Source organism: Dromaius novaehollandiae, chromosome 1 (assembly GCF_036370855.1).
Source record: "Dromaius novaehollandiae isolate bDroNov1 chromosome 1, bDroNov1.hap1, whole genome shotgun sequence".
Taxonomy (NCBI): domain Eukaryota; kingdom Metazoa; phylum Chordata; class Aves; order Casuariiformes; family Dromaiidae; genus Dromaius; species Dromaius novaehollandiae.
Genome location: NC_088098.1, coordinates 203422052 through 203436350, shown reverse-complemented (window position 1 = coordinate 203436350; position 14299 = coordinate 203422052). Strand labels below are relative to the sequence as shown.

At 34.4% G+C, this 14299-nt stretch overlaps 1 protein-coding gene across 2 annotated transcripts in view; it reads left to right on the top strand.

Moving 5' to 3' along the window:
- Positions 1-13033, top strand: part of DYNC2H1 (dynein cytoplasmic 2 heavy chain 1) — a 186503-nt gene extending 173470 nt beyond the window's left edge. For both annotated transcript variants that reach the window (XM_064505084.1, XM_064505083.1), the window contains 4 exons: positions 483-592; positions 941-1022; positions 9141-9257; positions 12428-13033. In XM_064505084.1, coding sequence (XP_064361154.1) covers positions 483-592; positions 941-1022; positions 9141-9257; positions 12428-12586 — 468 coding nt within the window. In that variant the 3' untranslated portion in view covers positions 12587-13033. The remainder of the gene's footprint in view (positions 1-482; positions 593-940; positions 1023-9140; positions 9258-12427) is intronic.
- Positions 13034-14299: the final 1266 nt, after the last annotated feature.

The following is a 14299-nucleotide window of genomic DNA, read 5'->3' as shown; positions in this document are numbered from 1 at the left end:
TTAATATGCAGTTTACCTAAAAGAAAAGAATCATCTTGAAGTTTACTTGAAAGGCATTCTGTTATTTGTCTGAACTCAGTAAAGCAAAGACAGTAAAGACAACCATTTTGATGGAAAACATGAACCCTCGTTTTAGTAAAGGTGAAATAGAGATTCAGCAGAACATTAGAAGCTTGCTAAAAATTTCATTATACGAAGTGAATTGCACTGTACAAAGAATGAAATAGAAGTTGGTTTCTTTAGAATGGGTGAGTCATATTACACAACAATAATCTGTTGGTTTTCCTCATAGTTTTAACTGGGGCTAATTTTCTGTTTGCCAAATTGAAATAATTGAAATTAATATCATCTTGGAGATTGCAGTATGTTTAAACAAACATTTGTCATTAATCTCAAAAGCTGACAAATCCACATCTACTGAACATGTTGAAAAATCAGTCAATAACTGCAGGGTTCATTGTTCTCCCATTGTTCTATTTTAGAACTGGGTAGAAAAAGCAGAAGAACAGAAACTGCTGGCAGATACCCTTGACCTCTCAGACCTGTTTCATCCAGAAACCTTTCTCAATGCCTTACGCCAGGAGACTGCAAGGTGAGGAAAAAATATTCTACCAATTTAGTCTTGCTAACGTGCCATTATTCCCTATTTGTTAATACATTTACTTCATTTTCAGGACACAGACCTAACAAACTATGTCAATTTCTGTCATTAGTCATCTCATTTTTTTTTTATTTGCACTGAAATAGAATAGTTATGAGTTACTTGTTTACATCCTGACATTTTTTAAAACTAGATGAAATTCAAAATGTTATATTTTTCTACAAAGTAAGATTTAATGTGATATAGTACACATTGCAAATACGTTATTTTCAGGTTTGTATTTCAAATTCCTGTTGTTATATGTCCCTAGCATTACATATATATGTGTTTCCCCTACAGAGTAATGAGCTGTTCTGTGGACAGCCTGAAATTTACAGCCTCATGGAAAGGGCGCATACAGGAAGGCAAACTCCAAGTTAAGGTATTGTGCATAGCAATATTTCTCTCTGCATTTCTTGAGTTCCCATATGTTGCATGTATAAAAAAGGAAAAAGAAAGATTGTAATTGATATCATAGAATTTCACTAGTATGTTTTGTTAGCATAGGCCAAACCATCTGTCCATAAACTTTCCAGAAAAATGAGCTGTACGTACATTGGTGTAGCTGAGATATAAAGGTTTGTTAACAGTTTACAGTTACAAAAATATTAGTGAAAAAATACTACAGTACCTGAAGAAAGAAAGGGGATATCTTTTTACTTGTCTCTGGTTACAGTACATATTTAACATAGTTTTTGTCCCTTTCTTCTTGCCTGCCTTTCAGATAAAACTGGAAGCTGCTATTCCATTAGCTAATATCTAACTGTTGTCCAGAAAATAGTGAAAAGACTTATGGCACCTAATATGAGGAAATGAATATATAAAACTGTAAGTCAAGGCCATATGTTAGCAATTTCGATCACTGGTATGAGACTTTTAAGAAAGTAAATAAACTAAACTAAACCATAACTGACCCAACAATTTGTTAATGGACACTTAGGACTACTGCCAACAGCCATAAAGTCACTACTGAGTCCCTAGACTGCAAAGTAGAGATGAATCCACAAACGATTTAATTTAGCTTCTTAACATTTCAGATGGCACTGCCATTTTGGCTTAACTGAACCTCTTTGCACCTATTTTATGCCTAAATTTGTAGGGAATTCACAAAGTAAGTTTTCTGTGACATGTCTTCCAATGAGTGTGTTGATAATATTGCACAGCTGAAAGTACTGTGTTCAGCACAGAGTACAGCACTTACAACTGCATTCATTCAGAAACAGGTGAATTATGCAGGGCACATCTGGCTATGTGCTGATGTGCAGCTAAAACCATGAGATTGCTGGGATTACAAGAGAGAAAGCAAGTGGGAGGACACTTGCTCTAATCTGATAATGCAGGCAGATGCAAGGCTGTGGGAGATAATAGGGTTCTGGGCCAGCTTCTGACACTACTTAAAATTATTAATGAAGAATATATGAAAGTGTCATATTTGTAAAATATTAATAGATTGTAAGGCCAGAAAAAGTAACTATCATCCAATCTTTATAGAATACATGCAACCTTTATAGAATACATCTGAACTTTGTTGAATTAATTCCTATTGGAACAGGAGAATAGTTTTCATTTAGAAAATTATTTAATCTTGATATTTAAATAAGAGCAAATTTAAAGGAGCGTATTTAAATAAGAGTAAATAAGGTTGCCAGCCTCATTTAATGAGAAACAGGTGGGAGTCTAGAAACCCAGAGACTTTTAGAGGTTTCAGGCCTCCTATGAGAAATATGGGAACCTGTAAATCATGATTCTATGATTCTGTGATGCATTCTGAGCCTCCAGGTTCAGCCGAGTCTTCTAAGTCTACAACAGTGAGCTAAAATTGAGTTTCCTATCTCCAACCACTCATTCTAGTAGGCTATCTTACTGCTGTAGGTCCTAGCAGCTTGGACTTCTTCAAAACCATGCTACCACCTTGGCAAAATGTCAGAAGTTTATCAAAAACTGATAAGTTTTTATGTAATCTCAGATTTTGACAAAAAGGAATTTTCTGACGTTAACTTGTTTCAGGAGAAAATTCTTAAGTGCTTTTAAAAAGCAAACCTGTCAAGAGAGAATTTCTCAAAAAGTAGATTTTTAAATAAATGTGCATTATAGCTAAGTGCTGCCTGCAGTGCATCTGTTCTGTGGATAAATAGAAGGCTTTTGTCTCCAATTCTGTCAATCTGGTTCCTTTCATAAGAACTAAATAAACAGAAAAAATAAAATGCAGTCACCCACCTCTACAGAAACCAATCTCAAAGCTGTGAAAGATGTAAGAACAGATGTGATTTTTTCTAGCCTTGTTTTTCTCAGAAGCGTAACAGCCACTACCTTAGACTCAGGTGTATAGTAAATAATGCAAAAATGTGGTTGATTTTGGCCTTAACTCTACATGTGAATAATAGTGTCTAAGTATTTTATATATGCTAAATATTATTACATTATTTTACTGTTGCTAGTTTGAAATAGCCGCTTAGAAACTACAGAATTAAAGGGTAATTAGCAGAAAAATTCTATAACAACACTCCTGTTTAGGTGTCTTGGAGCCCATAATTCTTTGTTATGTATAAATCTATGTGGTGATTTTTTTTGAAATATTAGTTAGGTTACACTGTTAGCAGTCACTGTCATTTGTAGGAAAAAAGGTTAACATATGTTCGCTATTGCTCTACAAGACTGAATGTCATGTTCCAAGAGGAATCAAAAATAAAAAGAGAATTTTGTTTAAGAGCAAATTCTCTGCCTCATGAATAGCTGAAGCAGTTAGGAGGGTGATTACTTTTAGCAAAAGGTAAGAATCCTCTCAAGGTCAGTCACCTCCATCTGACTATTTTCCTTTCCTCAGTAAGGAGCAAAATTCAGTGAATCTACCTCAGTATGTATTCAGCAGTATATTCACTGGTCCATCAAATCTTTGATGTACAGAAAGGCTTTGCAACCTCTTGCTATGCTGAACATTTAGATTCTTTTCCATAAGTCTTTCCCAATGTGGCCATCAAAAATTGTGGAGAAACTTTATTAAAGATGAAACCATCATTGTATAAAACTACCAGTGCTCATGAGAAGATCTCCTCTAATACACAGATCTTTTATCTAGAAAGAAAAGGTGTAACAAAATCAAATAGCAGTGATGCTTCTTTGGGAAATTCCAACTAGGATCAATGTATATCTTTTTACAGAGAACATAATTCAGCAGTGGAAAAACTTACATAGGAGTCAAACAGAGTAAGACATCTTGTATTCAGAACGGGATGTTGGTGCCCAGTGGAAGCAAGATGGAAAGTGGTAGCAAAAAAATAACAACTACTTTTTTAGCTAAGGCTAAATATAATTTGGTTAATCCCCAGTGGACTAGGCCTCTAGGAGTTTGACACTGTGTACCTCAGTTTGATACTCAACTGTTACTTCCTCATTTGATAGCCTCCTTACCACAGCTAGGGCTGCTAAGAGGATTTTCCCATTTAAAAAATCAATTCATAAGCAAAAGGAGGTCTAGTTCCATTTCAGTTATATGTGGAATATGATAACTGAAATAAATGTTTCTTGGCATTCTATAGTGTATGCTTCTGCAAATAGATATAGTTAATAGTATATGTACTTAGACATACTTTTGTGTGTGCAAAAATACCTTTCTTATTCTCTCTGGAAATTTTTTTCTTGTTATAGTTTACTGTGTTTAAGTTTAGAAGCTGTCTGATCATGCAGCTCTTTGTCTATGAGATACACCCAGATATACCCGTTCCTGCTATTTTCTTCCCCTTTGGTGACCGTCCAGTCTTTGGATTATATTATATATATTTCTCTTTGTTAAGTCACTCTGTTTTCATGTAAAATAGATCCTCTTCAAACTCTCAGAAAGCTTGTGATAAAATTATTAGTAGAATTGGTAATTATGATTTTTTTGTCAGAAAATATTCATTTGTTGAAACTGATGCTGCATATTCCTTCTTTACATGAATCAGACTACGGGTTTGAAATTGGATCTCCTATATCTCTAACAAGAATCAGATCATGACAGAGGCTATTCTAAGGCTTATATGTCTCAAAATGTGCTAATAGAGCTGGTTCACTTTATGTGAGTATTTGCAATAGAAGACTTGCTTCTATGCCGATGGTTGGGGACTGTTTTGGAATGTGGGAGAGTCATGCTGAAGTCCCTGAATCCGTAAATATTTAATTATTCTAATAGCGTATCTTTGTTGAAAGATTGGAACAATTAGGAATGTGGATGAACGTAGGTTTTAAACCTTGGATTCACACATACTTTGTGTAACCCTCTAATCACACAGTTAGTTAGTGAGTGTTTTGAAGAGGTTCTTTGAGAATTTTTTTCCAGTCTTTAATTTAAAAAGTTTTGGAAGGCCTGGGATTTGTCCTGATAAGGAAAAAAAGATAGGTTGAATTCTCACTATGTTCTGTATGATGAGAAAGCTTTTTCAACTTTCTTGTAGCATCATGCTTCAGCAATTGTAGTTATTTGGAATGATCTTTGTGTGCCAAAAATTTCAAATAATATACCCTTGGTCCTCTGCAAAACAATATGAAGTGCTAAAGCTGTCTATTTAACTACAAAGTAGACAGAGGAACTCTTAGTCAGGCCAAGAATACATGTTAATCTAGGTGGATTATCAAACTTGATATTAAATTAGCAGTCTTAATTCAGCAGATAGTTAAGAGACATGATGAGTAGTAGATCCTTCCTAATAGGATGTGTTGAGTGATTTCGAATCAATCCATATAAAATTACACCTTCCTTAACAATACTTAGGATTGCCTTAACAAAATGAACTGAAAATGTATAGCTATTACAATATAATTACATATTGGTATGCAAATATGTCTCTCCTATTTGCTGTGCGCACTGATTCCTCTGTCATACAAAAACAGGTAGTCTTATTCTTTTTCACTTAGAATCCCATTTTCAGTTGTTGTAGAACAGACTGAAAGAAAAAAAGAAAAAGAAACATTGTAAGAGACTTTTTAGGTAGTAAATGCTACGAGCTTGGATGGAGCTTAACATAAATAGTGAAAAACAAAAATTTATTGCAGGTATGCCATATTCAGATACATAATATCAACATCAATTTTGAAAGTAGGCTCTTAGCAATTGACAGAAATACTAATACAAGGTATCCAGAAAAGTTTTTTATACAGTATGCTTCCATCCTTAAACATAAAGAAATTAACGATGGCCTGTGGAGGTAATGAAGTAAGTAAAAATTTGACTTCCTGAAGTCTGCTGTAGCTTACATCATTTCATGGGAAATTATAGCATTAAATAATAAGGAAAAAATCATTATGGAGAATTGGAAGTTTTGGAAACAGAGACGCTTTGCCCCTTGGTATCAGTGCACTTTCTACAAATGTATTTTAAAGAAACATGAGCTGTGATATGTAAGAATAACTTTGTTTGAAACTAATACTAGTACCAATAGTTGCAAAATATTAAGTGCTTTTAGTTTGTAAGATTTAAGACTTCAAAAATCATGGTCAACTCCACTCAACCCACAACTGGGTTACAAAAATACTATGCACCCTAATTATAGTTACTGTGAAAATTGTCCTTTGTAGCGGTTGTAATTTTTCAACACCATTTATTGTAGAATAGAATTTTAGATGGGAACATAGCTAACTGGTGTCTGAAAGTCGATTGTGCCAGTGTTTTTTTTTTTTTTTTTTAATAAATTTTAATATTGAATCAAAGTCAAAGTTTTGGTCTTCATCTTCAAAGGAGTTCCTGTGATTGGTTGAAGTTTTCCAGGAGATCAAATGATGTTATTTTACATAACTACAATGTCAAAGAAACTGCCAATATCAAAAGAAGAAATGTGTGTGCAGTAGAGCACACACAGAGTAGAGCAGAGTAGAGTATTTTTTCGTAGCTGGCCCACTTCTACAGAAACTTTTTTTAGAGGCTTGCAGGACTGCCAGACATCTGTACACCCTGACAATAAATTTTAAAACCACTTCATCACATCTACCTTCCCTCAGTCACTTTGCAATACTCACGTATTTAACAAACTAAACTCCTTAACAAAACTCCCTGAAGACTGTGAGCAGAAAGAAAAACATACAGGATGCCTGAGCCTCTTTAGCAATTTCATGATAGGGATAAATAAGAGCTTTGAAAACAGTCAATCAGAAGTGTAGTGGAATAAAGTATAATCTAGGACCTGTGCCTATTTTAAAATGAGGCCTTAAGTGTTGATGTTAACAATAGGAGGCAGTAAGAAGGAGTCTATGGTAAAGCCTCAGTATAATCATTAGTAAGACTTTGTTCCTTTTGTGTCTTTTACGATATTTTTCTTCATATTCTTTGTCCTTGCAAGACAGAAGAAATGATGCTGGAAAGTTTATGGGCTGTCATGAGACTGTCACCACCTAAATTGATCTTTTCCTAGATAAAGCCAGCTTCTCCAACCTCTCTGTTTGGAGATGTCTGGGAGTTTGAAAGGGTGGAAACAGAATAAAATATCAAGTGTTAGCACTGTGCTTTAAAAGCAACAGGCCTGAATGGGGAGATTTGGAGGAAAGATCAGAAAAAGTTGGCAGGAGAAAGAAGAGAATCACACTTTCATAACAAAGGGAAGACCTTAAGCTTTTGAGAAGAGATTGAACGAGGAAAAAAGTTTTTGCAGTTCCATATAGAAAGTCTGAAAATTTTAATTCATTTCAAAGAGGCCTTGTTATGATAATTTGTGGATGTTATCAAAGTTAGAGAAAGGTCGTACTACTCTTTGGGATTTCCGTTTGGGGTGTTTGTTGGTTAAGGATATTCCGTCCAGGTTACCCACAGCTGTGGAAGCTTGACCTGTGAGTTCTGTCCCTTATGCAATGTAGATTGCTTCAAAGAATGTTCTCACCTCTTCTATCACTATCTTCTCCAAAGCCAAACACAGCTTTCTGTATTGTTTTTTTAAATGCAATCTTTTATAACCTTTTCTTCATTTTATGTATATGTATCATATACATATATTGTATGTATGTGTATCTTGTGCTTTGTAAGGAAGAGTCCTCAGCCCAGAGTTAAAACAGATATATGAGTTTAAAGGAGCAGGTTTTTGAAATAAGGACTGCAGTATGTCTGTCTACAGTGAAGAAAATAGTTCTATATTAAAAATGCAAAAAATAAGCTTAGCTAGAGTATTATTGGTAGAGTATTAACACAAAAAACACTTGAGAGGGAAGACAGATTGCTTCAAAACATGAGAGTTAACCCCCATTGAATCACTTTTTAACTGCAACCTTTCTTAAATTGTCTAAAAAATAATTTTATAACACCATAATTATATAAGCAAGTTATTTCTATTACAGTTTCGATACTACAGACCTTCATTTTAAAATAATTCTTCAGTGCCGCATACACTTTTTTATATTTCTGGCAGTTGAAAATGGAGTAGAATTCTTTCTTCATTTCTTGTCTCTTATTTTGGTTGCACAGTCACTCTTCAGGTTTCCAACATCATTGCATTTCCTAGTTCTAGCATCCCTGTATGGTCTTTGTATCTTGTGAAAGCTTTCTTCAATTTTATATATTTACTTCAGTGTGTTAGTATGAGAGTGTCAGAGGTGATTTTTAGATAAAAGTAGGTTGTGTTAGACATCTGCTCCATTTTTAGATTCATCCTTTTGAAGAACTGCAATAAAGTTATTAGTGAGTTAACTTTTATTATTACTAAAATTAAAGTTTTCACTTTAGCAGGCCAAATGGCTGTTAGAACACTATTCCTCTCATACTTGTAAATTCCTTAGTGTGGCAAAATAAAATGATCAACAGATATTGAAAATTTCATTTGGAACAAATACAGAGTAGATATCTTTAATTTATTCAGGACTGGAGTTCAGTTTAAAAAGGGGAGAATTTTTTTTTTACTTCAAAGGCTGAACGTATTCATTTGACTATCACTTATTAAAAGTAAGCATTTCAAACATTTTATACATAAAGGATTACATTGTTACTTATATAAATATGTGGTTTCGATTAATTTAATTTTTCCAAGCAATACATTAACTAAGAAATCTTACCCTATGTTAAATAATATTTTTCCTTTACATTATTTCAACATATTTTATTTGCCTCTGCAGAAAACGTGTATTGCTTGTTCCATTCTTTGAAAGCTATGCTCAGGCTTCCAAGCAGGAAGTCATGCATATTTCAGTGATTGTTCTTTTCTTCTTCTTGACATTGTAATAATTGTGTACTTGGCTGTTGCTATTATATTTCCGTTAGTCTAATGCCAGGCAACTGCAGTTTCATAAATGATGACATTTACAGGTATTTTTCTCTAACATTTCAAAGAATGTGAATCCAAACCAGAGGAATTTCACACTGAAGCATGGTCCAGATCTTGCTTTTAAATCATGTTTCCTGTTCTCACACATAACATTAAAATAATTAGTTTCCTGTTATTTAAGCATTTGGTCACAGTAAAAAGGATCATCATTAGTTAAAGCGCAGTGTAATCTTTACTGGTATTTCAGGCTGTACTGTATACTTGAATATTTTATATTTCTATGACAGATCAGTGGCTTGCAACTGGAAGGCTGCAGTTTTGATGGAAAGCGACTTTCCGAAAATCTGCATGATTCTCCCAGTGTGTCATCTGTACTCCCTTGTTACATGGCCTGGATTCCACAGGTACTAAATTATTAAAAAGCCCTAAACTTTCAAGACCCGTAATTTGCTTTTTTCTATGTAATAGCTTTTCAATATGATATTGCTGAACTGGTTTTTCCCTCATTTTAAAATAGAAATCACAATCTTAGGAATTCCTAGGAAAAAAATAGGAAAAGCAGTTATATCTTTTATATAACCCAAAGAACTTTTTATCACTTTGTCAATATGTTTTTACTTATTATTGTGCAGGTTAAGGCAGGGTTTTATTTCAGTCATACCTTTTTAATTTGTCTTTTTAAAAATACGAACCTAACATTTTCAAAAATGTATTTAGTAAATGTATACGTGACTTTGGAAGTTCATTCAGAGAATATATTTTCTTCAGATTTTAAATAGAAATATATTAAAATGCTGCAGCAATAAAAAGACACAGAGAAGACGATGTGATCTCTAAGCAAAAAAAGCTCTACCTCTACTTCCACCAACTTTAAAAAAAAAAGCCACTGCTTGCTAACCTGTGTTAGTGAAAGTGGCGTAAGTAATCCAAACAGTAAGAACTGTTGCTGGTACTACCTTCCAATTACAATAACAATCTCTGTTAATAAAGTAGTAAGTTGCATAGCAACTTCTTCAAGTATGTGTAGCATGACCAGTTCATATAGTCTTATAACAAGAAGGAAAACTTATTGTAGGATTCATGTCATTAAATTTAGCTGTCTAAAATTATGTATGCCCAGTATGAATTACTTTTCTTAGCTCCTTCTTTAGTCTCAGTAAAAGGTAGGCATCTCAAAAAGTTCCTTCCATCATAAGGTAGCTAGGATCAGTCTCTGACCAGATGTGACTCTAGGGAGCCTGGACCACTGACTCTGAGACACAGAAAGTTAACTGAGGAGAATCCCACACAGAGATCTAAAAGAAAAAATTTAAAAACATCTACACCAAAAATCAAGTATGTATATAGAAAATGAGAAATAGGAGTGGATGCATTTTTTTCACTTCTCTATCACAATAAATAAAATTAGTAGTATGTAAAAAATGAAAAATGGTGTCACTTTTTATCATGTGCTGTGCACATTTTCTCGTCCAAAAAGTTATTAACTGGAGGAATTTGTTGTTTGGCAACCTGGAGAACTCTGCTGAGTTTGCTTTTGAGAATATTAGGTTTGGTGAGAAGAGTGTTCAAGAAAAAAGTACACTAGACAAAGAAGCTGACATTTCAATTATAATAATTTATTCTTTTTCAAGCACACAGTAATGATGAGATTTGTGATATATTGTGATAGATATTATGCAAGGAGCTCTGTTGCTACCAAACTGCTGTATCCCAACAACTTTTTTTTTGAGTTCTCATTGTTATTTCCAGCACTAGTGTATTAGAAGTATAATGGTCAAGATTTAGACTGAGAGCACAGCAGCTAAACAATAGTGAATGTCTCCACTGCTGTTCCCAGCTTTGATGAAACAGAATAGATTGGAAATTAAAAAAAGAAAACCTTTTATAAAGTAGACCAATGAAAGAGTTTTCAGTTCTTTAATAGCTTAGAAGGTTGTTTTGATCAGAGAAATAAACAGATTCCCAATTTACCCAAAAGATGCTACTTGAAATAAATAATTTCCATACATATTTATATATAGACACAGTGGTAGGAGGAGGAGAATGGCAATATACACTGTTTTACATGGTAGCATCAAATGTTTATCTCATGCACACTGAAGGCTAGAATTATCAGTAACCCTGTCTTTATTTTGAAAAGCATTTATCTTATGTTAGAGATCAAACACATTCTTAAAGTGTTTTTCTGAATAACAGTCTATATTCTTTTAAACTTCAGAGATAAGATCCAGATGTTATATGTGACACCAATAAAGAGATTTATCTGAAAACACATGCAAGTGAGAGTTAATTAAACTGCCTTCAATGTACTTTGTATTTGCAATGAATAGCAGCTGATGTCTTCTTTGTGTAGGAAAAAACGTAATTCTTCTAAAACAGAAACCTATACTTGTCAACTGAGTGGATCCATCCAGATTTTCTTCTTAGTTGCTGTATTTTAAATCTAAAGTATCTCTACAAAAAGCATTTCTGATTTTCTGTGCTCTAAAGTTTTTTTTAGTATGGGCTTCACTATAGAAGTTGACCACATAAGGAAAGTGGGGTGGAACTATTATTCTTCTGAGAGTACAGCATTTCTTGCTGGTCTGGTTAAAGACTGAGAGGTAAAGGCATCGTTCCAGCCATGGTCCTTCCCAAAGTAGGAATGAAGCCATTTAATGCAGCTGAAGACTGAGCTTTTATTCTTACATAGTACAGTGCTGTTCACTCATATGTCACAATATAGAAATTACTATCCATGCATTTTAAAGTAAGTTAAATTTTCTTTCAGTTTCTAGCTACATACATGGCAAGAAAAGAAGTTTTTGAATAACACCAGTTAATGTGTATGAATGAATCTTTGGATGAACAGGACTGAAATAAGACTAACCCTACTGAAAACAGGTTAAAAAATCTGTAGTGGCAAATTGAGATAGGTGTGGCAAGGCCCGTCATTCTACCTACTTTAGATTTCTGATGTCAGCATGCTATGCTGGAGATAGCCAAAGTGCAGTTCATGGAATATCCCACTTGCACATAGCTCAGAGGCAGATCACAAATGGGGCTGTGTTACATGAGGAGCAGCAGGGTTATTCTGCAGGGACGGAGGAGGTGAGCCGGCAGGGGTTGCAGAGACCCCGGATCCCCTGGGATTCCAGCATGCCAGGTTACCAGCACCCTGCAGGACAGCACTGCCGCTCCCCAGGAGCCTTCTCCTGGCTGGGACGAGAGTCTCCTTGTCCCTGGTTCTCTGAACCTTATGGAGTGCGATTTTGTTTTTTAGCTGTGTGAAGATTTTGATATGCAGTTCATAGGATCAGGAAGTGTGCTCTACTACATACTGTCGTCTGTTTTCATTTTAACCAATGGGTAGAAAATGTAGAAGCTTAGTTATGTAGCGTTCTAAAGACTTTTCTAAAGCCTCTGCTTTAGAATCCTTCTCCTTTGTAGCCTGGACCAAGAGAGACTATTTTTCTGCTGTCTATCAAAGTGTCTAAATTAGAACCCAGCTTTGGATACCATATCATTGGAGATCGTTCTTTTCTCCTATTTTATTGCCATTTTAAATGATAACTAAGTGATGGTTTGTTGACAGGATGCATATGGTCCATATTCTCCAGAGGAATGCATATCTTTACCAGTCTACACTACTGTGGAGAGAGACCATGTGGTGACAAATATTGATGTACCATGTGGAGGAAACCAAGACCAGTGGATTCAATGTGGAGCTGCTTTATTTTTAAAAAATCAGTAAGCTGCAACTGTATTGAACTAACTGTTAAAGTTAAGAATTATTTAAACATGTCAGTTGTTTCTTATTAAACAACTTTTGTCTCATTACTTATTATGCAGTTTTAAAGAAGTGGTTTATACATTCCCTTTTTTTATTTTTTAAGCTATAGAAAATTAATTGTACTTGAGTTGGAACTTCATTGTATTTTTGTGGGATGTTGTAAAAGTTAACATGCCACTATTCAGCAAATTGTTAATTTGCGTTATTTCTCTAGACTGCGGTGTGGTGTATTTCTTACTCTAACTTGTTGCAAACATTTATGTTATGGCTATTGCAATTCCATAGATATTGAATATAAATGCAAATCCAGCAAGTTTTCTTTGGTCAGGCTTTTTTTTTTCCTAGTATTCTTTTTGAATTGTTATTCTTACAACTCAGTTGTTTAATAAAAGAAAATGATAAAACTTGCCTTTTGGAATTGAAATTGAATATTTTACTGAACATAAAAATCAAGATAAATGTTCCAGTTTGTTTTAATGATGTTTTTACCTGTAATCAAATATCTTGGTACTGGTAGTAAATGATAGGAGGTTCATAAACTTCATATAGGCTAATAATTCAAAGAGACTGCCATCATGATTCTTGTCTAAAAGTTACTGAACACAACATTTTATAAAACTGGACTAAATTCCAATAAGAGTATGCACATAAAAGCACAAATCAGCACAAATTTGAATGCATTCCAAATTATAGTTTTAAATTGCATTTTCTTTATCAGTATTTGTATGCCCAGCAGAAAAGCCAACAATATTATTACAATAGATACCTTAGACAAACAAAAGAAGTTTTCACTCAGTTCATAGGTGATGCAGCAGAGGGAAATACCATGTTAGGGACCCATGGAGTCTTGTTCTCAGTTCAGCATTCTCCAGTTTGATTTCACTGATTGACGATGTATCATGTTGGGATGCTGCCATATCTTTGGTGTGCAGTTAGACAAAATCCCAAAGGAAAGCAGGAGATCCCAAAGGAAGAAGAAAATTATTGAAGAATGACAAAATCTCAACATAGTAACTGAAAGTGTCTAATTCTTAACTACAATTGCAGAATGACCTCATGAAGATGATTTTAGAAAACCAAAGAATAGAAACATTTTTTGTTCTGTTTAAAAACAAAATAGATGTTCTGACTCTGATATTTATTGTGCCAGTAAGTGAGGAAAGAATTAAACAACTAAAAATAAGTATATCAAACGCATGCAGATTTTTTTTTAATTTTAATGTAGCATTTAAATTAAGACCATATTTCACTTGCATGATATTTTTTTGTTCATCTGAGGGAGGAAAGCAGAAGGCAGACACAGGTTTGGTCACATCTCCAGGTTAGCTTCCTGAAGAAAGTCTTCTCAGTTCTGCTCTATTCTTAATCTCTAAAACCTGGCCTTTCATCTCCTGTTTGGAGATACCCTCCCATCAGATTTTTATAAACATTGATATGATCCCCCTGTTTGGAGATACCCTCCCATCAGATTTTTATAAACATTGATACGATCTCCCTGAGCCTTTTTTTCTCCAGTTGGAATAGTCCCAGCTGTCTGTGCCTCCCCTCATGAGAGATGCTTCAAGCCCTTAATCATCCTTGTGGCCCTTCACTGGACCTGCTTCAGAAGGTCCATGTCTTTCTAATACTGGGAAGCCCAGCACTGGACACAGCACTCCAGATGTGGCCCCAGCA